General features: G+C 36.6%; 2 protein-coding genes and 1 pseudogene across 3 annotated transcripts; all 3 read left to right on the top strand.

The window, feature by feature from the left end:
• The first annotated feature begins 859 nt into the window (after positions 1-859).
• Positions 860-5,911, top strand: LOC118049361 (uncharacterized; annotated as a pseudogene).
• A 3,524-nt stretch (positions 5,912-9,435) lies between these two features.
• Positions 9,436-10,534, top strand: LOC118049362 (uncharacterized). The gene has a single exon (XM_035059349.1). The coding sequence runs from the start codon at positions 9,515-9,517 to the stop codon at positions 10,412-10,414; it is 900 nt and encodes a 299-aa protein (XP_034915240.1). The 5' UTR covers positions 9,436-9,514; the 3' UTR covers positions 10,415-10,534.
• A 9,734-nt stretch (positions 10,535-20,268) lies between these two features.
• On the top strand, positions 20,269-26,519 carry LOC118049363 (F-box protein SKIP17). Of its 2 annotated transcripts, none has more exons than XM_073407466.1 (13): positions 20,269-20,675; positions 21,395-21,570; positions 21,988-22,182; positions 22,276-22,386; positions 23,152-23,237; positions 23,328-23,449; positions 24,187-24,269; positions 24,363-24,435; positions 24,693-24,755; positions 24,854-24,918; positions 25,006-25,080; positions 25,221-25,488; positions 26,148-26,519. In XM_073407466.1, exons 1-12 carry the CDS (start codon positions 20,340-20,342, stop codon positions 25,435-25,437), a joined length of 1,602 nt encoding a protein of 533 aa, XP_073263567.1. In that variant the 5' UTR covers positions 20,269-20,339; the 3' UTR covers positions 25,438-25,488; positions 26,148-26,519. The 2 variants fall into 2 exon arrangements, with proteins under 2 accessions (XP_073263567.1, XP_034915241.1); XM_035059350.2 differs by having other exon boundaries at positions 20,270-20,675; positions 24,205-24,269.
• The last annotated feature ends 118 nt before the right edge of the window (positions 26,520-26,637 follow it).

A 26,637-nucleotide genomic window follows, 5' to 3' on the forward strand; every position in this document is an offset into this window, starting at 1 on the left:
CCGTGTTACATTACCAAACCATACTAACCTTATATAAAAAAATAAATCATGTAACATGGGTTACTCAAGTGTACATGTACCTGGGTTACTCTCAACTAGTATTAAAAAAAAAATCCAAAAAAATAATTTTTTTGTAAAATCATATAAAAATAAAACACCATGGATTACTATTGTAATCCACAATGCAATGAGTATTGGTGGATGATAGTTCTCCCACGTCCTTTATTCACTGTTAATTTATAAAGTTTAATAATATGATTTTTTTCAAAAACTATTTTTTCTTACGAGAAAAAAATAGACTATAATAAATTTAAGTTCAATTAAAAAAAAACTATCCACCAAATTTGTAAATCAAGGCAACATGTGTTATACTGATAAACCCGCAAAAGATATTAATTTCATGTAAAGATAAATTAAAGATAACCAAAATTCAAAGTTAAATTCTCAACTACCATAATTTTAAAATATGAAATTGATAAAAAATAAATTTGAAAAAAAACATAATAATTTTTTTTAAAAAAAAGCAAAAAAAAAGTTTAATAAAATATTTTTTCTCAAAAACTATTTTTTTAATTATATGAGAAAAAAAATAAATTATAACAACGTCAAGTTTAATTTTTTTTAAAATTACCCTATTAAATCTATAAATCAGACAACATGGGTTACCGTAATAATGATCTATAAACCATACTAATCTTATAAAAAATAAAATAAAAAAATAAATTATATAATCAAATTCTCAAGTATTCTAGTAATTAAAAAATAAAATTATCAAAAATAATTTTTTAAAAAATTATATAAAAAAAAACGTGTCCAGAAAAAAAATAAAAACCAATGTGCGAAATCAATTTACTGTCTTGCAAGAATGACACAGTACTTTGCTCCGCATGTTTTAGTTTTTGTTAATTCTTGTAAATAAATTAAAAAAATCTCACGAACGCAAATTCCTAAAATGGGCAGGCTATCATCCATCGTTGAAATCTCCGATAGACGATACATTCCTGACGGCAAAAACAGCCGTAAAACACCCGAGTTCGACTCCCCTGACTACCGACGCCACCAAGACCGTCGCAGTCCCTCTTATCAGAACTACGATGATCGTCACCGGGAAATCGATCGCGGCCGTCGCCGTCGCTCTAGCTCACCCGAATACTCTAGAAGTCCTAGAAGAAGAACAACAAGAAGAAGCCCGAGCGCTAGGTACAAAGAAACCTAGATCATTCTCTCCCTAAAAAATTCGGCAAGGGCCGGTCCTTTCATGATAGGAATGGAAGGGAATCGGATGAGGATTTAAAAGGATTGAGTTTTGAGGAGAGGAGGAGGCTGAAGAGGCAGAAGATGAGGAAGTCTATGAGGTATTGTATTTGAAATATTACGCCAAGTCCTCCGAGAAGGGACGATGAGGAGGAATTGACGGAGAAAGCGGACGAGATAGAGAAGTACGGAGAGGATGAGGTAAAAAGTGAAGATTCCAGCCGGAAAGAGAAGGAAAAGGCGAAATCAGAGTCGGAGAATTCTGGGAGTGGTGAGTCGGAGAGCAAGTCTGAGTTTGAGTCAGATGACTCGAGGGAGAAAAGAGAGAGGAGGAAATCAAGTTCTAAGCGCAGGAGGAGGAATATCGATAGTGAATCAGATGTGAGTGAGAGCGAAAGTGAGAGTGAATCAGACACTGAAGAAGATTGGAAACGGAGAAAGAAGTCGCGGAAAAGTATTAGTAGGTGGATCAAGAGTAGTAAGAGTAGTAGAAGAAGAAAGAGTAGGAGGAAGAAGAGTAAGTATAGTGATTCCGATGATAACGGGGGTGAGGAGTCTGACTCCGATGATGATCATGTAAAGTCTAAAAAGAGGGGGCGTTCTTCAGGTTCGCCATCCAAGGGGAGTAAGAAGAAGAGAGGTTCTGAAACAGAGAGTGAGAATTTGGATTCCCTTGAGAATTCTGGTTCTGAGAAAAACAAAGCAAATGATGATGAGGCTATCAAGGCTGACGTTGACGTTGAGGCATTGATGTTTAAAGAAATGATCGAGGCACAAAAAAAACCTGCTCTGGAAAATGAACCTGTGGTTGGGCCAATGCCGTTGCCTAGAGCTGAAGGGCATATTAGTTATGGTGGAGCTTTGAGGCCTGGTGAAGGTGATGCTATTGCACAGTATGTGCAGCAAGGGAAACGTATTCCACGTAGAGGTGAAGTGGGTCTTTCTGCGGAGGAGATTCAGAACTTTGAGACTCTTGGGTATGTGATGAGTGGCAGTAGGCATTAGAGGATGAATGCCATTCGTATTAGGAAAGAAAACCAAGTTTATAGCGCTGAGGACAAGCGGGCGCTGGCCATGTTTAACTATGAAGAGAAGGCAAAACGTGAGCACAAGGTCATGGCTGATTTGCAGCGGCTAGTGCAGCGCCATATTGGTCAGGATGTTGGTCCTAGTCATGATCCTTTTGCTGCGAAAGCATCTGGTGGTGCTGGTGCTTAGGAGGTGTGTTATTATTTCTCCTCGTAACTTTCTTTATCATATTTTCTAGGTCCTTATCTTGATTGATGATTATTATCTTAACTGGATAGTTGAGTTTCATTTTTTTGTCATCATGACTCGTTAGCATCTTAGATGTTAATCCTAACCACATACCCTCTGCTTGGTTGATTGGTTTCCTCAAAATCAGAAAGTGTAATAGATCATATGGTTTGTGCTATTTGATAGCTATGATTTGGATTGTGAATTAAAATATATGCTTGACCATGACTAAAGGGTAAGGGGGTGTTTGAGAGTGTGATATTGGTTGCTTTTCAATATGTTTCTTGCACGGAAAATGTATTAAAATGATAATTTTTTTTTATATTTTTTAAAAAATCATTTTTGATATCGGCATATTAAGATGATTTGAAAATACAAGAAAAAAATATAATTTGAAGCAAAGAAAAAATAAATTATTTTTAAATATTTTCAAAAGAGTTTTTTGAAACGCAAAACACAAACATGCAATGTGGAATGTGATATCTAGAATTGGTACTTGTGAGTGGTTGAAAAGGAAAGTGAAATCATTTTTTGTAAAGTACCTTAATTGATAGTTAAGAAATGATTTGGGATGTAAACGATTTGTAAATGAACTAGAGGTTTTTATAATTTGAATTTTGATTAATATTCTAACTCTGGATATTGCAGGTCAATTTTATGTGAATTAAATTGAAGTTCTATTATTAGGTTGCAGGCTAAAATGGAGTTCTGTTTGTGGTTATCTATTTCTTAAAAACCATACATTGACACAACCCTACCTTTATAGTGTAATTGTGGCTAAAAGAGGACATTTTTCTACTGTTTTTTGTTTTCTTATTGTTACCTTAACTTGCTGTGCTGTTTGCATTTATCGCTTCAATTTCTTTTTTAATGTCATTCAAGCCTATTATAGCTTGGAATTGGAGTTGTATTTTAGAAAGGTACATGTCCTTTTTAATTAGGACAGCAAAGGGAAAACTGTGATTTCATTTCTGTAACCCAGTTATAGGCAATTGTTGGAAGATGCCTTTGGCAATGGGACATGAGTGCAGCGCACCTGAGAAATTTTCATAGCAATTTTTTTGCATTGAAAAAGATAATTATGCAGAGAATAACCACAAAGTGATGGTGTTCAATTAAAGGATTTTTGGGGTTGAAAATTTCGTCCTTAAGTTCTGAGTTGAGTTTATTTTGTTGAGAATGTAACTGTCAAAATTCAATAGGAGATAAAAGAAAGACACCATTTCACAGATGAATCCACTCTTGCATTGCAATTCTCCTTAAATGTGCTCTACAAAGTACAGACAGGATTTAGATAATTTTTTCTCGATACTTGCATCACTGGGAGTTGGGACCATGGGAAACATCTCTGTCTAGTGTTGGAATACTAATTTCATTCTACATGGTGGTTTTGACAATGGATGTTTAGACTTTGACAATAGTAAGTTTTCCATGCCAAGGGTGCTAAAACATCATTTACTTTTTGGCACGTGAAGGTTATGCTATCTCCCATCTCCTAACTCTTCCTATTCAGTAGTTTCTGCCAAGTTTGCTGTGGTTTTTTGAATCCTTTTTCTCCTTTTTTATTTCATGATGTGTTGGGCAAGATTGCTACGATTTAACCAGCGATTTCAAATCATGTTATCTTCCTGGAGCACCAAATTAGAAGGCCTGCCGCTGATTGTTTTCCTACGAAGCCTAAGAAACTTTCTGTTGGGTTTATTGGCTAATGCTTGAAGTATTCTGGCATGAACCCACCATGAGCCTGCAAATAAATTTCGTGATGCTTCTATTTCATGGTTAATAATCTTGAACGTTTAATATATTCCCCAGTAAATGTGCTTTGTCAACTCCTTTTTTTATTCTTGAATGCCCCCCCGTGTATGTACTCTTGAATGCAAAGTCTTTATTGCTAGACTATCTATGCTGATGAGAGTCTTAGCTATAAACTATGTGCTCATGAATGCCAAGTCTTCATTGCTAGAACTTCTCTGTTCTTATATGCTGTGTGTATATTTTAGGTATCTGACCTGCTAGAGAAATTCAAGCAAGCAAATGCTAGGAACGTGTTTTGTGATAAGGTTAGTCGTGAGAATGTCAAAGAAGATTTCCATTTTAGGAAAAATATGTGCAGACGGAAGGTGATGTGTTTCTACAATTAGAGGGAGTGGGCAAAGGCCTGCTTCCTTTTCATTTTACTATTACGTTTATCATTTAGTTCATTGTCACTTCGTTTTTTACCTTTCAATTGACTGTTCGAGTCAATAATCGCAATCTATTAGGGGAGATGAGAAACATGCATTTATTTATTTTATTTTATTTTTATATTATAATTTACGCTCCATGTCATCTTAAATTTTTACATGAGATGAAATGATAAATTTACTCTTGTATATAATATAATTCAAATATCATGTATCGATTTCTTTTTTCTTCGGATATAATTACTCTCTCTTCTCTTTACAAATACAAAATCTTGCCAAAATAATTTTCATGGATCATAAAACCCTATTGAAAATCAATTGATTTCACTTCCTAAATTATCCTTCACCTTCTTCTTCTTTACATTAGAAATCCAAAAGGGGATTTTTGAAAATGGCAGCTACAGATTGTTTGTGTTGAAACTCAAGAGCCAAGGATTGATGAAATTGAAAATGATATGTAAGTTGAAATTATAAATGACTTCTTATCTTGACAAAAAACAGAACAGAAATCGACATCCCAGTGTCCCCAGCTGCCTCCGAAGATGACGAGGACCAGTGTAACTAGCAAATTTAATGTCGTGACAAAGTTGAAAATCTCAGCTCCACTTGCCAGTGATGAATCTAGCAGGTTTAAGCAGGAGAAATCTATTAGAAAGTCAGATCCACATTACATACAGATCTGCAATTTTTACGTATGGTCTCATTTTAATCCAGTGTCAGTGTCATGTTTTGTGCCTGTCCTTGTCTGATACTACTTATTATGCTTCTCAACTTGATGAATATTTTTTTTTACAGCTTTACAAGATGATAAGAGGATTTCTTGCCAAAAACAAGGGTCATATATGGTTTTGGTCATTTTCACTGCGTGTTTTGGGAAGGTTTTTGGACCATGAGACATTGAAACACGAGACTGGTCTGATCTATCTTCCTTTTAAAACCAGCTAAGAGATCAAAATTCAATGGGAAGGGAAAGGCACACGGATTATCATCTTTTGCGAGCAAAGATGAAGGGAAGGCCAGGAAAGAACGATATGCGAAGCAGAGATTAAACGAAAGAGGTAGCTTTGCCGGTCACTTCTTCTTTTCCAAGCATATGAAAGTGAGACTTCTGGGTTAATTTCGATTTGTTCATTTGGGACCTGTTTCAGATTCTCAATGTGATCAACCAGAATTCGTAAAAGTAGATCCAAATCTAATAAGAATTCACTTCATCCAAATATATAGCGCAACTATCATAAATATAAATTTCCATCACGTTATCCAAAATCCAACACAACCCTAAATTTATGTTAGAGGGGGGAAAAGGTCGGAATAGAAGATAGAAAGAAAAATGTTAAAGACTACGAGGTTAGCGATGTTGATATAAAGTGATGTTTAGAAGTGTGGTAATGAATTATTTTTTTAAAATGTTTTTTTTTTTTTAAAATATATTAAAATAATATTTTTATTTTTTTTAAAATAGTTTTAATATTATAAAACGAGAAAATATAAAAAATTTAATTTTAAGTAATTTTTTTTCAAAAGATTTGTTTATCCTCATTTAAAACACAATACCAGATAGAGGTTACTATGGCAACAGAATCATGGTGGGTGAGTTGCTGTTTCTTACAGGCTAATCTCATTTTTCCTGTTTTTTTTTTAGTAGATGATTGAATGAGATTTTCTTCAAAGTTCAAACCCTAGGCCATCGGAGACAAAAATAGAGTAAAATGAAAAATGAAACACCACGAGTTTTATCACTTTCACTGACATAATTAGACGGAAGGGTTTGATTGAAATTCTTTTTAAACCTTAACAAAGTAATCGAGTTTAAAAAGGAATTGGAGGTGGATTTAGAAAATCCAAAAAACTCAAGGGCTACATTAAAAATAACTCGAGAATTTTTCTTTGAGTACTAGCAGTGCGTGATTAAGTAAGAGGGTTAGTGATTTTTTTAAAAAAATACACCTTTTTTTAAAGCACATACCACAAGAAACAAAAACTATATGCTTTTCATTGAAACAAATCACCAATACTTCGCACCCAAACAAACACTAGGAGGGCTAAGTACATTTATCAGGTGGGCAAGCCATTTGGTGGGTCCAGTATCTGACATGGGAATTTTGTTCTTGTTATTTCTTGCCCAGAATGCAACCATGACCGGCGCTCCTGACTTGGAGCTTGCTTTGATGAAGGTTTTGAACAATTGGATTAGTGGGTAAATCTTCAAGTTATCGAGTCACTTCATTTTTATTTTCTTCACTTAAAAACTAAAATGAAGTTGTTTTAATTATACACACACAACCCTCTTGTATTTGAATCGAATTAAACCGTGTTATTCAAGTGAAATAAATCCTAGAAGGTAGTTGGTATGTGCTGCGATGTCTTTCAAGGTAATTTCTTTTTAAAAATATATTAAAATAAATTATTTTTAAAATTATTAAAAATATATAAATTTAGTACATATTTTTTTAAAAATCTAAAAATAAAAACAGAAACCCTTTAATCAAATCAACTCTTTAATTAATTTAATTTAAAAATCCACGCCTGTCAAGTTCTGAATCGTCCCTTTAAACTGGTAAGGAATTATTAACAACCAGGGACCTAATCACTCGTTGGTGGTAACCGGTGGAAGTAAGTTCGAGTCTGTCTCTGTCTTCACGTTATTCTAGAGGAGCCACTAGGTCATACTTGACGTGACAATGTTATGATCCAAATTCACTGTCCGAGTGTTATCATGTGTTTTTCCTTTTCCTTTTCAGACACCCGCCATGATTTTCTCAGTATAATTTGTACTATTTTCATAATAATGCTTTCGAGATAAGTTTGTGTTGAATTTAATTATTATTAAAATAAAGTCGTTGATTGCCACTCCAGACAGCCGGCCCAGTCCAACGAATTTGTGGTTGCTCGGGTGGCTGGTCTCCTAATCTAATACTAATAAAATAATACTGATAATAATAATAATAATTTCCCATTTGATTATGAAAGCATTTAGTCATGATGGTCAAAATGGGCTAATAAATAAGGGTTGTTGCTCTTTTTCCTTGTACGTGTTCATAGGTTTCACAAATGTTTTTTTTATATAAATTATTTTTTATATTTTCAAATTATTTTAATGTATACATATTAAAAATTAATTTTAAAAAATAAAAAAATCAACTAATTAAAAAGCTTTCAAGTGTTATCCTGATTATTTTTAATATTATGATTTAAAAAAGTTATATTGAAGTTTTTTTAATTAAGATTTTTTTTTGGATAAAATCTAGGCAAAATTATCAACTAATTAAATGTTTTTAAATTTATGTTGAGACAAAAACACCGTGTAACACACCAAAACAAATGTACCCTCTATCACAAATCACGAGAACCTGACTTCTCCATTTTGGTCCGCCCATGAGGTCTGCCAACCAAGCACTTGCTATACACGTGATTCACCATACCAATACATACGGGAAAATGCACTTTTCCACTCCCTTTTTTGTATTTTTTTTAAGTTTCGTGAGGTGAAATAATATTTTATTAAACTCGATTCCTCAGCACTTAGTATGATGAATATAACAAGGTAATCTATTTTTTCTGAATAGGCTTTTACTGGGTTAATTTATTTTTTTAAAAAATAAATTTAATAAATTTTAATCAAGTTAACTAAATTAAAAATTGACCTGAATTTTTTACTAAATTATATCAAAATTTACTTTTATTTTTTTATGAAATCTGATTGTATAGGTTTCTAATCAACCATGCCATGTAAGGTTAGATTTAAAACTTGTTTGTCTTTGTAGTTATATAATGTTTTTTAAAATAATTATTTTTTATATTATTTTAATGTGTTGAGGTAAATAATAAATTTTAAAAAATTATTATTTTAATATTATTTTACAAATTATTTTTAAAAATAACGGTGGCTATAATTTCAAACAGTGTGAAATGCTTACGAGTATCATCGATCACAATGGTCGTCATCTTTCACCACAGTGAAAACCGAACAGTAACTGCAATTGATAATGACAACAGACAAAGAAACCGCGGGAAAATGATGCCGATCATTTGAAGTCACTGTTCATTACATTTTTTCCATTCCTTGCTTCCACTATGATGACATTTGTCTTACTTAACAAAAGGATAATAATGCAAATGCAACTAAACCAAAGCAAATTCCATGGAGAGATAGAAAGAAAGCAAAAAGGGTGTCAAAAGATGGGGTGTTTAAGCATTAAGCTTTGATTTATGGAGCTCTAATCCATGTGATATGTCAGTAAAAGGGGAGGCCCCGTTATGATTTCTCTTAATTATGGACAGGGAAAACATTGAATAGGAAATGTAAATGCGTGAGAGAAGAGGAAGATTAAAAAAGAGAGAACCTTTTTGCTTTTCTTTTATGTAACGTGTAGAATAATAACCAGTCATTTTCCAGCAAATATCCATCTGCCGTTTTCTTCATGGTCTCACCACGTGACTCAAGCTCTCTGTTCCTTCTCTGCCCATCCCTTCTTGTGCCCAATCCCTTGATAAATTAATCGAAAATCTTTCTTTTTTCTTAAGTAAATTCATATGGTTAAGCTAAGCAAAGAGCCACAGACATTGACAAATCTAAGCAAGTCCAAGTCCTTTCTCTCCCTGCTTATAGTTTTGTAACATATACGGCTCCTGGCAGCTAAAACTGCGTGCCCAGATTGGAGAGGAAAGAAGCAAGCTTTTGGAGCATATATTTTGGAAGATGGGGTCTTGAGTTTATCTTCAACTGGCTACAGAGGTACTTTATCTTTTGTACTGTGCTTATTCTTTTTTCCTTCAATCAAAGAAGTTCCAAAATTGTTAAATACAATTTTATTGGCAAAATGAGGGACTTTCCTTCTTGTTTTGGTGAGAGTGGAGTTCAAGTAGCTGATTCATCCTCGTCAAGTACAACAAAAGTTGCTCAAAATTTGGTCACTTGTGTCTATCAATGTAAATTGCGTGGTCGTTCTTGTTTAATTACTGTCACTTGGACCAAGAATCTCATGGGCCAAGGTGTCGGGGTTGCAATTGACGATTCAAATAGCCAGTGTCTTTGTAAAGTTGATATAAAACCTTGGCTGTTCTCTAAAAGAAAAGGGTACAAGAATTTAGAGGTAGATTCTGACAAGGTAATTATAAATTGGGACATGTCCAATGCTAAATTTGGTTCCGGGCCGGAGCCTTTGGAGGGGTTTTACCTGGCCATTACTTTTAATCTAGAAATGGTGTTACTTCTCGGGGACATGAAGAAGGAAGCATACAAGAAGATTGAAAGTTCTCCGGTGCACTCCAAGGCCATTTTCATCGCTAGAAGAGAGCATATTTTTGGGAAGAAGTTCTACAGTGCAAAAGCTCAGTTTTCTGACAGGGGCCAGATGCATGATGTTACAATTGAATGTGATACATTTGATCTTAAGGATCCCTGTCTTGTGATCCGCATTGATAGTAAGATGGTAATGCAGGTCAAAAGACTGAAATGGAAGTTCCGGGGCAACTATACTATATTGGTGGATGGGCTTCCAGTTGAAGTGTTTTGGGATGTTCATAATTGGCTATTTGGTAATGCTATGGGCAATGCAGTTTTCATGTTCCAAACTTGCTTATCAGCGGAGAAATTATGGATCAATCAATCCATTTTCGATCCCTCTGTACTGACATGGTCATCCTCGCAGAAACTCAGAGACTGCCAATTGCAAGGTCTTGGTTTCTCCCTTATATTGTATGCTTGGAAGAATGAATAAGTTTTTTCCTCCATCGAGTCTTATCAGATAGGTCCTGCAATGTATTTTATTTTATAAAAAGAATGATGTGATATAGATACAGGTATTGCAATTGGAAGTTTACCCATTCGTTTCTTTTTCTCCCCTCCTCTTGTCAACTTACATGTATTATATGATTGCACTAGCCCAATGCTCTTCATCAATTGCTTTTAGGGATCAGCCCGAACATCGTTGCTTTGATTTATTACGATAATTTATGAACTATTCATGAATGCTATCAACATGATATCTTTGTGGAGCTCTGCAGTAAGATCGCCTTTTGCCTACTCCCGTGACAACCATTAGTGTTTGTGAGAATGAAAACTTTGTTGTAAGGAAACGAGATTGCAAGCATTAACTTGTTCTAATGGCTAAGTTGCAGCCGGTATGTAAATCATTTACATGGGATCTGAGGCATTTCATGAGACAATGTTTCTTGTTCTGTTTGTCTGTGTGCAGCTCTTCATGCTTATCATTTGTTTATACTGATTCCAGACTAGCTGTGTCAAGCCAATTAGTGCTCATTTTGGAAATCATCAGTTTGGCTGTGGCTGTGGCTGTGGCTTTGGAGTATCTGGAAATATTTTAAAAGCTAATATCACATCCCTTTCCATTTGTTATTTTCAGAAGCTACAATTTGTAGCTTTTCAAAAGCCCACCGCTTTCCCAAACGCAAGCCAATTTAATATGGTTTTGACAAGGTGATGGTGATCGCTCCATGTTCAGTAAGTTAGTTTGTACTTGATGTTTTAGATTCTCAATCTCACCCCTTTATTCATGATGTAAAATACAAGGGTGAGAATCCTAAAACACAAGTACATACCGATTCATTGTATTTGGAGTAATCAACTAGTAGTGTCTCCTTCCAATCAAGACTATTTTGGGCTGTGAATGTTCACTGTTTAACAACATTAATGCTGTACTCGATTCTCAAATATGACACAAATACTTGCACTCTCCTCTATATATGTATTGTACTTGCTTTTCTGTCATAAATGGATATGGTAGCAGCTTTTGAACTTTTTACCACAACCTTGAGGAAACGTGCTATTGTTGCTTTGTTAAAATTCCCCTGGTCAAAGCTACGCAGAACCCAGTTGTCCAGCTGAAAAAACAAGCAAATACAGTGATCGGAGCAGCATGGTGAAGAGAAATATTCCTGCATCTGAAACTGGCATGCTAAAAGTTTAGATGAACGTTGATGCAACTTTGGCTGCTGCTACCCTGTAAGCCTTCTTCATCTTTCAATTGCCATTCTAAGGTATACTGTGTTGAGCTTTATAATTAGAATAGTAGTCGCAGTTGTTTGTGGAATAATGATCCAAGTTTCTTGGTGCTCAAAGTTAAGCCTTTATAACCTTTCAGTATGCTTAATTTGAGCCGCCGAGAGTTTGAAAAGATGCATCGCATATAGAATAGGAGAAACACAAGGCACCAATCATCTTCCCCTTAATTATTGTTGTGATTGCATGTTAATGGACAGTAAAGGATTTGCAGTGTGCATTCTATCGTCGTCAACCAGTCGGTTCTCGTTCGTCATGTTCTTGTTCCTTCATGGAAATGTGGTTTTTGTTTGGGAAAACAGTAGCAGCAAATCATGACGTGCACAATTCTTTTTAAATAACCAAGAAGTTCACCTGCCTCCATGGTGCCTGGGCACTTGCTCTGTACATTAGAGTTCCGCTCAAATCAGCTTTCCAAACTGTAATTTCCCTTCCAGAATATGCTGAACATGCATCGTGATGATTTAACTGTAAATTCCTGGATAATAATATTTTCCCAGCAAATCACATTCTTGAGTCAGAAGCAAAATCAAAATCAGAGTCACGAGACTCGTAACTTGGTATGAAATGTCAGGCCCACAATAGCAAACATCCACAGAAATTAGCAGGAAAATACTTGGTCTCAAACAAAATGGGACTTGTTGAACTGTTTGGAGATCTAATAACTTGGAAGATAATGAGAATTAGCAAATGATTTGCTTGGCAACTTTTTGGCTGTCTATTTAGTTTCTCCTGAAGGCGATAACACGCTCTTTAGTCCTTTCCCATTCTCACGAAACGAAACAAACTAGCTCTACTGAAAGACACGGACATTTTTACTGTTCAGGCTTGACGTGCCTATAGAAACGGGAACTCTCCTCTTCCCCCTCTTCCTCTGTTGTCCACCTAGTCCGAGACTGAAACCCAACCAGTACTCCTCTGCTAGAACCCATCTTTCAAAACCATTTTCATGGCCTCGTGTCTCGTTAGTCGCTTGGAAACCCAACAGATTTAGAGGCAGAACAGTTGTTTTTGGAGGGAATTCTAATGACCATCGTCCTCTTAGTAATATGCACCTGGTGGCACATTTTTCTGTATTCTTATCCAAGGCATGGCTCTATATCTTAATTTATGATCGCTTGATGCATACTCTATCAAGGAAAGGATATGCTTTGTTCTTGAGTTCCTGGTTTGTCTGAGAATCTTCAATCGAAGACGCCTGGTTGTGTATTTTTATAAGTGAGAAGCACTCTGGAATGTAGGGCGGAATCCGGTGACCGATGATGTACTGATAATTGCTCAACGGAGGGATAAGCACACTGAGACACAATATTTTACGTGGTTCGTCAAAACCGCCTACATCCACGGGAGAGAGTCATTTTATTATAGATAGAGAAGGGATACAATAAATACATGGAGGAGGAGGATCACATCCACTCACTCAACTCACTCATTGCTGCAATGGCAGCAGGGCTGCTGCCCATGGCAGCAGCTCCTCTTTCTCTCTTCCTCTCTATTGCACTCACAACTCTCTCATTTTGCTCTCTAATGCATGCCTCTATTTATAGGCATCCATGGTAGCTTCTCATGCTCTTTTGTCAACAATGGTGGTTGCCAAACTTACCAAACTTTGACAATGGACAATGGTTGTTGGTTGCCACCAACAACCCACCATTGTAGCCTCCTTCTTTGACTCTCACATGGCAGCCATCTTCTTTGACATAGGTAGCCACATAATTGGCAATATTCCAACAATCACCCCATTTGCCATTTATGTGGGGCAATTGTCCTCTTACTTCTTCAGCACATGCTGACATCTTGCAGCTCTTCCAAGCTTACCATTCTGAGAGTGTCTGTGGCCAAGTTTACAGGTACTTGCCAAACCTTTCAATCACCAGAGTCAACCAAGCACCCCTTTGCCCACTCCAAAGGATCACTTCAACCAGATGATTTGTCACATCTCATCTGAAGAGTGTTTAACGCTTGTCTCTGGAACAACATTCCCCTTCAAGCATATCAACCATGCTTGGCCCGGAATGATTTATCAAGCCTTACATCAAGGCTTATAACACCCCCTCAAACTGATATTCCCAAGTGCGACAGTCATTGAGTATTTTAATGTGATCACGAGCTCACCACTCTTCCAAGAGTCTACTCATCCAGGAGTTGCGTCTGCCCTCTGTTCCACCTTAGGAACCACGTCTTACTTCTCCGTGAGTCTCTCACTCTTAGTCTCAAGAGTCCGGGTAGCTATCCACCTTTACTTATGGGGGCAGCCCATTAACGGTTGATCCATATCAATCTTCATACTCTGAGTATTACAATGCCATCTCCGAGCTCACCACCTTGACAAGAGTCAACTTGTTCCCGGAACCTGCGCATGCCCTCTGCTCATTCATAGCAGTCGCGCCTTAATGCTCCACAAGTCACCTACTTATTGTTCAAGGCAAATGTCTTCTAGCTCATTGATCTTTAGCATGAGGGCAATATCCATGAAAGTCAATCCTGCATTTGTCTTCATATTCATCATAGCCACTTCATTGGCTATACATTTGTCCACTCATATCTAGCCATCACATCGGCTCTAGGGCGTTCTGAATTGGGGCTTCTATCCTGGCCCTCACACCTTCTCCTCAGGTGTCTCCGCTCGTCGTCATGCGGCGGTCTAAATCTGGGGCTCACATCGTGGCCCACACCTTTCTCTGAGGTGTCTCCGCATGTTGTCATGCGGCGGTCTAAAATGGGCTCACATTATGACCCTCACACCATCCATCCGAGGTGTTTCTGCTCGTCATGAGACGGCCTGAACATGGACTCATATCAAGGTCCTCACACCTTTCATCTGAGGTGTCTCCGTCTGTCATCATGAGACGACCTGATCTTGAACTCATATCATGGTCCCCACACCTTCTGTCTAAGGTGTCTTCGCCTATCGTCATGAGACGGTCTGAACATGGACTCATATCATGGTCCTCACACCTTCTGTCCGAGGTGTCTCCGCCTGTCGTCATGAGACGGTCTGATCTTTGACTCATACTATGGTCCTCACACCTTCTATCTGAGGTGTCTCTGCCTGTCGTCATGGGGCGGTCTGAACCAAGTCTCTAATCTTGGCCCACACACCTTCCATCTGAGGTGTCTATACTCGTCATTATGAGACGGCCACATCCTCCTTCATATGGGATGTCTCTCGTGGCTTCAAGATTCTCTACCACCATGTGGACCTGGGAGAGATCATTACCACTGATCATATAGAAAGAGAAAGTTGCGGTATACTCCTCGCAATCCTCCACCTCGATTTCTATGTTTGGAGCTTCTACGCCTTTTTGCTTGACAGCTCCACCTACACCACTCTCTTTGGTGTCTTCACCTTTCATCATAGGCGTTCGCACCCCCTTAATTCGGTGCTTCTGCAACAGCTCATCTTTCCATCTTTGCATGCATTGGAAAGGTCCTCACTTGTTGCCTTTATCAAGAGCACAAGAGACTTCTTGTTGTACAACTTTTTCACATAGTCTCTGCTCTGAGCTTCATCTGGGAACTCTTTTTTCTCCTTGCACCTATTGTCTCATTACAATACCTCGTTGGATCCTACGGGTACTCCTGCACAATCTCCGTGTGCTCTCGTGCAATTCCGGTTCTCCAGATTTCTCTCTATTCTTTGCTTTTATGTTTGACAGCAGCTCATCCTGTCACAACATTTATCCAAGTCAAAATAGGGTGCCAATCTTTATCCCCTTGCTGTATTTCTCTTCCATCACAGGGTCTTCATCAATTCTCCCATCGAGAAATCACAGTCACCGAATCTAACTTCTTTGGAGAAATCACCACTCCATCAGATCCTTGTTCATATGGAACCCAACTGTTCCTTTGTGCCATCATCTTGCTAGTCTTCAACAGTTTCATAACAAACTGTCACATATACGAAAATAGTACCGTATGGATAATCCTTCCACTAAGCAAGTTCCCAGGAAAGATTGGAGGGGTCACACTGGTCCCGCTTAAAACCCAATCTCCTAGACAGAACTTCTTAGGCTATATTTATCCATCGTACTGTCTCTCCGTATATACAACCATTTGCTAGCTTTGTTGCGGCTTTCCTTTACAAGTGATCTGGAATATACATGTTTAATACATGATTTCTCAACATCTAGCGAGACTACCAGTGCTTAGATTCGTCAAGATTGGTCTTCGTCAATTTTCACTCTTCACCTCTAATTGTCCACATAACCGGGTGTCCAGAGTGTCCCAATTTGCCTTCCATCAAGGCATTATATTTTTCATTTAATAGTTCAGCACATGTAATTGGGTAAACATGTGCACCTTCTTCTTCTTCATCTCCATCGACCTCAGTCCAGACCCTCAAATGTCTCCTGATCGGGCAATCTTTCTTTAATAATACACCACTGCCATTTTTCGGTCTCGAATCTCAACGATCGGACCGTACCATTGCATCCGGAATGATCACATTAGCTGGAAACATGTCTTGAATCGTCCAAATCGCACTTCAGACGGCTAAGTTTTGATCAAAACAATTCTGGCCTGATCAACGACTCAGATTCAATTTCAGATCTGGTTGCACGTAGGATCAGCTACACTGGATCCTATCCCTCGGCTTGCGGCTCGGCTCCAATTCGGCTCGGCTCAACTCGGCTGATGATGTGGCTGGCGGGTCCCCCTATGCTGACATGTCTATTGACTAGTCAATGCTTTGCTGACTGTGTATGTTGATGTCATCCTTGCATCATGCTGATGTCATCCTTTGCATGGCACTGTTCATGTCAACGTCACTGTTCATGTACTGTTCACATGGGTCGGGTCAACTGGTATTCGGGTCGGGTCAACTCATCCGGGTGAAGAAGACGCGTGGCACGCGTGGGGCGCGTGGGCAGACACCTTGCCGGAGAGTGATGGAGAGTGCAGCCATGTCCGACGTCCGATTTTGACGCGGTTTTCATCAGTGGCTTCGTCTCTTCCTCCTCTACACAGTGGGATGGTCAAAACACCATTTGGACAACTTTCATTTTTGAGCAAAAATCAAACACCACTTTAACCATATGCTCTGATACCAATTGTTGGGCGGAATCCGGGGACCGGTGGTGTACAGATAATTGCTCCTCGAGGGGATAAGCACACTAAGACACAATATTTTACATGGTTCGGCAAAACCGCCTACATCCACGGGAGAGAGTCATTTTATTATAGATAGAGAAGGGATACAATAAATACATGGAGGAGGAGGATCACATCCACTCACTCAACTCACTCATTGCTGCAATGGCAGCAGGGCTGCTGCCCATGGCAGCAGCTCCTCTTTCTCTCTTCCTCTCTATTGCACTCACAACTCTCTCATTTTGCTCTCTAATGCATGCCTCTATTTATAGGCATCCATGGTAGCTTCTCATGCTCTTTTGTCAACAATGGTGGTTGCCAAACTTACCAAACTTTGACAATGGACAATGGTTGTTGGTTGCCACCAACAACCCACCATTGTAGCCTCCTTCTTTGACTCTCACATGGCAGCCATCTTCTTTGACATAGGTAGCCACATAATTGGCAATATTCCAACATGGAAGACTGAAGATCTCTGAGATTTTGGCATGGTGTGATGCTAACCTGCAGTCATCTCATGGTCTCTGAGTTGTTCACTACATGTGGTAACTGAGCTTCTCTATCTTTGCATCTGCAAGATGTTCTTGGATACCGTTTTACTCTACTTTCTGAATACAACGGCACTAACACAGTCGACTTGAAATTCTCTGATAAGCCGATAATCTCAAGTGAATATATGTATGTTTTTGCAGTTTTGAAAGATAAAGCAGAGTATAGAACAAACTGTCTAGTTCTCTTGAGGAGCTTATAGCCGAATTAGATTTTTATGCTTCTCATTTTCCTTTTGAAAGCTGTGCAGGATATTTTATCGATTTGCTAGAGTAGTTGTATATTCTGATGAAAAATTACTTGTAGCGTCTTAATTTTAATTTTTGACAAGCAGACAAAAATGATTTGAAGCATATATATATATATATATATATATATAAAGCAGTGTTTTTTAAACTTGATCAGATAAGCTTATAGGTTTTGATCAGGTTATCTAAATCAAATTTATTTTTTTATTAATCAAAATGATATTATTTTAATAAAAAATAAAAAAATAATCAACGAATTACAATTGAGTTTTTAATCGAATTTTATCAGGTCAACCGAATTTTTTATTACCCTTATTTTTTTATAAATCTGATCTGGTTTCAATTCTGGATCAGCTGAATCTGGATGTACCATCATACTAAACTGATCTTTAAAACTATGCTAAAAAGTGTCCATCTGCCATCCTTCTCTCCCGATACCTGTTAATAGCTACATCTATGTGCCTTTTCATTTTGATATTCGTGCTCTTAATAGTATTCACTTTATTTAGTATATATGGAGTTTTTTTTAGGGATTTTTTTAAATATTTTTAGATGTTTTTTTAAAAATATTAAATTTAATATTTTTAAGTGTTTTTTTATGATTTTAATGTATTAATATTAAAAATAAAAAAAAATTATTTAATCTATTTTTTAAATAAAAAACTATTTTACAAAACATCATATAACACAATTTCAAATACCACCTCAATAGTCATTTATTTTATTATTGTGTTAGTTTTTGTTTTTTATATAATCATATAGAAATTTTTTTTTATTAGTTAAATGACTCATGTTTTTTGTAGTAGATATATCATATAATTACATTTCAAACTTTAATTCTGTATAAATTAAAAATAATGTTAATTTTATTTTGTAAAGCTACATTTTTATCTTTTTACATGTGTATATTGAAGTAAATATTTGTTTTGAAAAAAACCAATAAAAATATTAGTAAGTTTTTGTGAAATTAGTTTCGTGTTTTTTTAATTAAATTTGGATTTTAGGTACATATCTCCTAGTTTTAACTTTTAACATGTTTTTTTTTAAAATGAATGAAAAGGCTACCTAACTATTATCTATTATTAGAGACATGTTGACGGGGCTAGGTTTTGGCCCAAAAGCGCTCATGAAAAATGAATTAGCAGCCCCACGGCGTAAGCAGAGGGCCTAAGGCCCGCCAAATAGAACATACCCACGAACTAGAATGTCTTTGCACGGGCGTGGAACCCGCTGGAGGTAGAAGTAGAACCACCTGGTGACATTATGTGGGATCACGTTAACAACGTTAGACCTCCGTCAAGCACGAGCAATCCAGATTAAACTCAAGTACAGTTTTCGAGCTAATTTATTTTTATATTTCAAAAATATTTTTTATTATTTTTACATATTTTTAAATTATTTTAATATATTAATATCAAAAATAATTTTTTTAAAATATATAAAAAATAATTTTAATATATTTTTAAATAAAAATTAAAAATAATTATTACAACACTTTCTTACTGCTGTTTAACCCAGTTAAAATTTCAATAAATAATAAATAAACATTCATATTTGTGGATTTTAAAGTTACTCCAAACCGAGCAATGCATTTCTCAGATGGCATATTGAGTTTTAAGAGTTGGTAGTGGTTTGGAAACGCGTTTAAACGATACTTTTTTAAAATTTATTTTTTTATATATTTTGTTATAAAAATAATTTTTAAAAATAAAAAAAATATTTTTAAAAAATAACACAAAATCTGACCGAGAAACATGTTCTAAACTCTACCAAGTTATTATACAAAATATGAAGTCATCTGTTATGACGATGCTCTCATTAATAAAACTATCCGTGCAAAAGTGCATTTGCAGTTTGTACCGAATTGGGTTAGCGTTTTGTCCTAAAACCGAAGTATAGCTGGGATGCTCCTGAATCTTGATCCATTTTACGATCCAAGACTGGTTCGTTGTGAGCAAGTTAGACACATCTACGGCCAGTCATTCGTTGTCTCTTACACCCATCTTGGTCGCGCTGTTCTAAAAATATTGCTCAAGCGTAACGATTATTTTTTCCCCGAAGTGTGTGGCTACGGACTAATTTTTCTTACACAATCTATATTCGTAATTCATTGATCGAGAGAAAAATTATGAGATCATGATTTAAATCTCACCATTTATAAATATATAAAATTCTTTTATTTTTATTTTTTATTTTCTTATGTACCACCAATTAAACTAATGAATCCCTTTGTAATTACTAGTTGTGCTGAAGTAACTAGTGGTGGTATGTTTAGGATACATCTAAACTTACACTCACAATATAAAAATAAAAAAAAAACTTACGTGTTTGTATTATTAAAAGAAATTCACTTATTTTTTTTATTTAACATACAGGAATTCTTTTTACGATGCTCAAATTATAACAATAACTACTTATTAAATAAATCGAGATAAAAAAAACAAAAAAAGAAAATTAAAAAATTAATTTTATAATAAGTAAAAATATTTTTATTACTGTGGTAAAATATATATGATTTTCTCTTTTTTTATATCCATGTATTAAATTTATCCGGAGGGATCAAACGATAAAGTCACACGAAGAGGTATCCAAGCGAAGCAGCCACCACCCTCCCTGCTTAGGCATTCTCCCCACGTATACATCCATGTGTCGCCCATTCCCTTGTCCGTACTCCATATCTCTCAAAAACAGACACTCTCATTTCGTCACGCTCTCTCTTTCTCACGTTCACTCACTATGGATACCCTCCTCCACACCCCAACCTCCATGGCCAAGCGTCCCTGCTCTTTTCCTTCCTCTCCCTCTCCCTCCCCAAACCCTAACATGAACAATCAACTCGATAATCTCCTCCGAGCTTTTCTTAACCTCGCTGACTCTCCTTCTCTCTCCATCGACCATTCCTTCGAGCATCTCCTCGAGTCCTCCCCTTGCGATGCTGATAAGTCTCTCCTCATCGATCGGGCCCTTAAATTAGGATCTTTTCTTCTCGAAGCCGGCAAGCGCTCTGCTAGGAAACGCTCTTCTGTTCATAATTCACTCACTTGGGCTCTCCCTCCCGATCTCACCATCAAGGTTTGTTTTATTGTCAACTATCTTTTTCCTCATCGGGTTGTTCTTCAAATTTTTAGAATTTGAATACATGCAAGTCGCGTGCCGTGTTTTGCTTGTCGACGATGACAGTAGTTTTTTTTCCTTTTTAAGCTTCATTACTGTAATGTGGAATTCAAGATTTGGTTTACTTGTTGATTGATTCATGAGTTGCAAGTTTTTTTTGTTGCTTGATACTGTGAAGTATGGTCAAGTCAGGTGTTGTAGAGGAACTTTAAAGGGAATGTGATTTGTGTTTGGGAGTTTTAAACAATGCTTTAATTGATGGTTGCCAGTTGACATCAATTGATTGCATGAAGATGTTGATGGTATTAACTAAATGCGGTCAATTAATTTGTAAATCTTTCTCAAAAGATACTTTCATGATGCTGTAAGACAGAAATACTGCCAAATATAATAGTTTCTCAAGTTAGAAGTACATTGATGTATTGAATATTCTGAAACATTGATGTGGTGAATATTCCGCGGATCCAAGCGTTGGAGATGTTATGAGGCTTCCATGTCTAGTACGATGGCACATGATAGTTAAGAATCAAGGATTTCTAGATTCTTGTTATGATAATGTCTATTTTGTTGTTCTCAGCACGTGTTGAGCATTCATATGTCCAGTTAATTATAACTGCATTTTAAGAGTGAATTGGTTTTCTTTTTATGGATTTTTGATTTATGGTGTACAAATGCAGGTGCTTTCCATGCTTGATACACAAAGCTTGTGCTATGCTGCTGCAACTTGTTCAATGTTCTACAAATGTGCCATGGATCCCTTGTGCTATGCTAATATTGACTTGACGACTGTTGTCCCAAAAGTTAATAATGCTGTTGTGTCTACAATGATCCAGCGTGCTGGGAAAGCGCTTCTGTAAGAAGATTTCATATAACAAGTCTAGATTTTGTGCAAGTCTTCTTTGGGTCTATTATATGCCTGGCATCTCATTTAGATCCCCTATTATGCAATTATGAAGATTCTGACAAATTATTTCCTTCCAAACTAAATATACAATTTAATTCATTTTGATATCATATATGATTATTAAATTTAACTGATGTTCATCCTTGTGTTCTGTATGGAGAAGGATTTATCCACACTGGGAAAGGCTCTGTTGATCACACTAAAGTTAGCCTGTGTTGAGTGTTATATTTATGCATGAGAAATATGCTGTTTAGCATGCATGCACGGATGTTACCCCTTATGATGGTTCCCAGGATCTCATATGTGGATATTGTTGGTGGTCTTACTGATTTCCTCTCTCTCTCTCTCTGCCACTTGGTGACCCAGGTCTCTTAAGCTTGGTATAGTTCCAGGTCCAATTATGTCTCGTGGATCTTGTCAACCGATGGTATATGGCATCCAGAATGCTGTAGAAGTGTCCAACTTTTCATGGAATGATAAAAAGACCAGACAGGGGAAGGAGTCGTCGATTCTTAGTAGATCCTGCTTAAATCCTTTAAGTGGGGACGGTGGTGCTGCTGGGTATGTTTGGAATTTGGAAACTTAGATTAAAGAGTTGTTTGTCCACATATATGATTTCTTTTGATCTTAATGTCTACCTTATCGTAATGCAAGGGCTGTTTTGAGAGGGTTGCATTTATACAATATTGAAAGAATTGACAACACATCTCTCTGTGGGGCATTGTCAGCCTGCCCATCTCTGCTTGATCTGGAAATAATTGGCCTGTAAGTTTCTGTTGAGTTTGTTTTCTGTGGTATATTGTTGGTTTAAGAACATTGCACAAGGTAATGGTGGTGATTGTATCAGGTGACTAGCATTGATAAATGGAGTGTATTTGATATACTAGATGTTAACAATGCTACATTGCATCTCCCAGTACTTTTTGGGTTTCATATGCTACTACTAATGACGTGATTGGATGCTTCATCCATACATAACTTTCCAAGTTTACTGGCTAGTAGTAATAATTAAATGCCTATTTGATTTAGCTATGATTCCTCATCAGCATGTTTTAGCTACCTTCGTAATGATAGCATGGTAATATTATCATGATAATAAACCAGTTAACACCCACAACTTTTAATTGATTTTGGTTCTTGAGTTGCGCCTTTGACAATTTCAAGTGGCTTAAGTCAGCTTCTCTTAGGGAATCATGTGCATGTGTGTTTTAAAATTTTGATTAAAAAAGAGACGCTTGTACTTAGAGACCTCTTGGAGGAGGAGTGCCGGTTGAGCTACAAACTTGTTGACCATATGTGTTTATTATACCAGTAATCTTTAATATAATTATGCATGCAAGATAATTCATGTTGATATATTCATGAGTTAGTTTATGGAAAATATAAAACTAAATATGCACCCTGTAACGAGGACATGCAATTGCTTTCAAATGTCTTTATCTTTCTATAATTCATTTCGAGCATTGTATTTTGAAAATTTTGGGCAAATTAGTCTTCATAGTGGCAGCTGAATTTTTTTGGGTGGAGCAGACATGTTGAGCTGAGGCAAACATTGGTATCGGTCAGCATGAATTGCCCCTTGATAGAGCGTTTGTTTTTTGAATCTTCAAAAACAGGTGCACAGCCTTCTGATGAGATTTTTTTTTTAAAAAATTCATGCTTCTACATGCTTTTGTTTTGCTTACTATGAGCATGTTCTCTACCAGGAAGAGATGACAGCCTGAAATCGCCAACATGTGTGGAGCTGGTAAATAATTGTCCAAATTTAACTTCATTGGCTCTTAGAGGTTTCAAGCTGTATGATTATAAACTTCGCATACTTGTTAAGGTATGTCAACAATCAAGTTCGTTCTAGTTGCTGTTGTTGTAACCATGTGTTTCCACTTGCGTTACTAAGTATTTCTGAGATATTTTTCCATTTAATTTAATTATAACTAATCTCCTTCCCCCCCCCTTTCGAGAGTAATATCTAATCATTGATTTACTCTGTTGTGCTAAATTTTGGACTGTTTCATGGTTGAGACATCCAACAAAGCAAATTGGAAATGACAAGAAAGAATGTTAAGCTGGCATCATTCCAATGGAGGGCTTGGTTGAAATTAATTTTTAAGCTTTAAGATGGCTTTAGAAAATGGATTTTGGTGGGAGATTGGGTCCACATGTACTCAATTTATAATACACCTGATTTCTCCTTTCTCAAGTTGTTTTCTAGATAATTATTTCTACATGTTCATGATAGAGGTCTGCTTTGCTGGTTGGTTCAAGAACCATGCTTGGTTGATTTTATTGTTAAAACACAATTGCTTGGTTCTCCAATCTTACTTTGTGTTCCTGGGGGGATTTAGCAAACTTTTGGTCATTAATATTTCTAGCACCAACTTTACAATAATGATTGGTCTTATGGCATGCCATTCACTATGTGTATCTTTTGTTGTCAAAATTTGATCTAACCAAGATCCCAGCACAGAACAATGGAAACTTTTGATAAATAAATTCATGTCCTTGCTTTGTAGCCAATACAATGTTAGTTCTTTGGTTGTTAACTGAACTCTAATGACTATCAAGATCTGTATACCTTTGCAGGGATTTCGCAAGCTAAAATATGTTGATTTTTCAACATCATATTCTATCACTGGAAGTTTTTTGAGGTCCGCACATCTCTTTTAGAATATAATTGTGGTAGGTCCATTCTTTTCTCTATTTGAAATCTTACAAGGGTTTGTTTTTGTTGAAACCTATAGGAACCTTGGAGGTAACATAGGTGGGAGTCTGCTGGAAGTTATGATTTTGCGAGACTGCATACATCTCAAAGAGGTAGGCCATAGTTCCTTTTGCTTCCCCACATCCTTTCCATTAAATTTCTTCGAATACGAAAGATCCTGGCTTTCATACTTTGCTGGGTCTCTAAGATCATTTTGGTGGCTCATCTGGTTCAATTCCTAAATGAGACAGCATGCAGATAATCTATATACCTAGAAATAGATTATACATCAGTCTATGAAAAGCAAATGTATTATAATTTGTTATATTTTTTATTTCTCTAATTCACCCTTTTGTTTCATAATATGCAGCTGGAAGTTGCACGATTATTAACATCAGTTCTTGCTGGGGACTTTAAATATCTTCAACATCTTGTGGGTAGATTGATATTGTTGATATCCTGCTTTGTCTTAGTCTGATTGTCACGTTCCATCATCTTCTTCTTCTAAATCTTATTACTGCCCTTTAATAGGATATATCAAACAGGGAAGGTTTGGCTGCTGCAGGTGACTCATATGGTAGATGTTACATTTCAAGGTACTGTTTTTTCCTCTGCATTTATCATGCTTACACAATATTTCTACCTGTTAATATTATATAAAGTATTTTGGTGCGTATTGGCAGTATCATTCCTATGAAGCAAGTATTAGAAGAAAGACCTGAAATCTGTTTGCTAGCAGAATTTCCATCAGAAGGAAGGTCAGATATCTCTGATTAATTTTAAACCTTTAGTTTGTGCCAGCAGGAGTTGAACTGTGGTTTTTGAGGTAAACAGAACAGAGAATCTAGGATTTTGGAATTAAATTCATCATGGTTTGGTTGTCAATCTGGTTTTGCAGTTTTATCGACATCAGCCAAATGTCTGATAGCGATCTAAATAGCGAGGTCAGCTTGTCATCATTACTGAGCAGTATTGCATCAGATGGTTCGTCATTTATGTACACATCGGAAAGCAACTATAGTAGTGATCAGACAAGTGGGAATGAGGATGGTAGAGATTCTGGTTATGTTGTTTGTGAGGAAAGCTCAGATGAGTATGATTATCTGCTTGGCTAGGTGAACCATCAAGTTCAGCAAGGTTTGGAATTGTGGCCACTAATGAATTAGGTATCCATCCCCCCCTGTCTTCTAAGCTAATCAGATTTTGAATTTTAAGTTTTATTGTGACTGAGATCATGCTTTACATTGCTAGTATTTGAACTCTATGAAGTGATCTCTCCTGTCACTCTAGGACCAGTATTTTATGACTCTTCGAAACATGGTTGGCATGGATATGCATGATGATTGAGTAAAAGAACTGGAATCACATGTCAGGAAGCTGCCATTCATGACGCTTTTTGTCTTTATTATTGAAATCATGTAATACTGGGTACTATCAATTGCATACTAATTGGATGTGGAATTTGTCATGTAACCAAGTTTTTAAAATTAAAATGATGCTGCTTTAGATGTATGCTTCTTTCATTAACTTTCTATTAGCATAAAGAAGAATTTATTAAATTCTCATAAATGCACCAGATCACTGCAGGGCGTGTTCTTAAAATCATCTAGGGACTTGTTAGGTGCAAGCTGGTTTGAGCATGGCATCTAGTTGATTTGTTGTCTTATCTTCATAAAGTTAATGATTAATTTTTCTAACTACTGCGGTGGACGGTTATGGATCATGGTACTGGAGTTGTACCAGCAATGACACCGCATCTTTCCCATTTTTTTGTGCATTTCCAAAACATGTTTCTGATCTGACAGTGTGTTCTTATGCTGCCTAGATTTATGCAGGAGGTTCTTATTGAGAGCAAGCTGACTAGAACCATTGTTGAATGTACTCGTGGGCAATGGACTTGATTGCACATATGCCATCACTTTCATGCCTCCCTCAGAGTCAGATGCCCATGGATTTTAAACGCTGCCGATATTTGCCCGGACAGACAATTGAGTTGGGGTCTGCCCGTGTTTACTGAGATGACTGTTGAAAGCCTTTGGGGATTTTTTTTTTTTTTTTTTTTTTTATCTTTTCCCCTGAATTGTGGACGCTTTTACCTCCCTGTAAAGTTTGTATTCATGGTACTGGATGACATCTTTCTTATTAATTATCTATGATAAATTTATGACGTCCCTTGCATCGGGGAATATTGATTGAAGAGATCTCTTCCCGTCTTTTCCCATCATTTCCATCCATGGAAGTGTCCTTTGTGTTTGCCGTCTTTCGTCCTCCCACTCAACATTGCTTCAAACACCTTGCTTTGATTCTAGATATTA

The sequence above is a fragment of the Populus alba genome, chromosome 2, assembly GCF_005239225.2.
Source record: "Populus alba chromosome 2, ASM523922v2, whole genome shotgun sequence".
In the NCBI taxonomy this organism is placed as follows: domain Eukaryota; kingdom Viridiplantae; phylum Streptophyta; class Magnoliopsida; order Malpighiales; family Salicaceae; genus Populus; species Populus alba.

Coding starts and splice junctions, on each gene's coding strand:
- LOC118049362 (XM_035059349.1), top strand. CDS start 9,515: ATGAGGGACTTTCCTTCTTGTTTTGGTGAGAGTGGAGTTCAAGTAGCT.
- LOC118049363 (XM_073407466.1), top strand. CDS start 20,340: ATGGATACCCTCCTCCACACCCCAACCTCCATGGCCAAGCGTCCCTGC. Junction 22,387..23,151: donor GATCTGGAAATAATTGGCCT/GTAAGTTTCTGT, acceptor TGGGTGGAGCAG/ACATGTTGAGCTGAGGCAAA. Junction 24,919..25,005: donor GGTAGATGTTACATTTCAAG/GTACTGTTTTTT, acceptor GCGTATTGGCAG/TATCATTCCTATGAAGCAAG.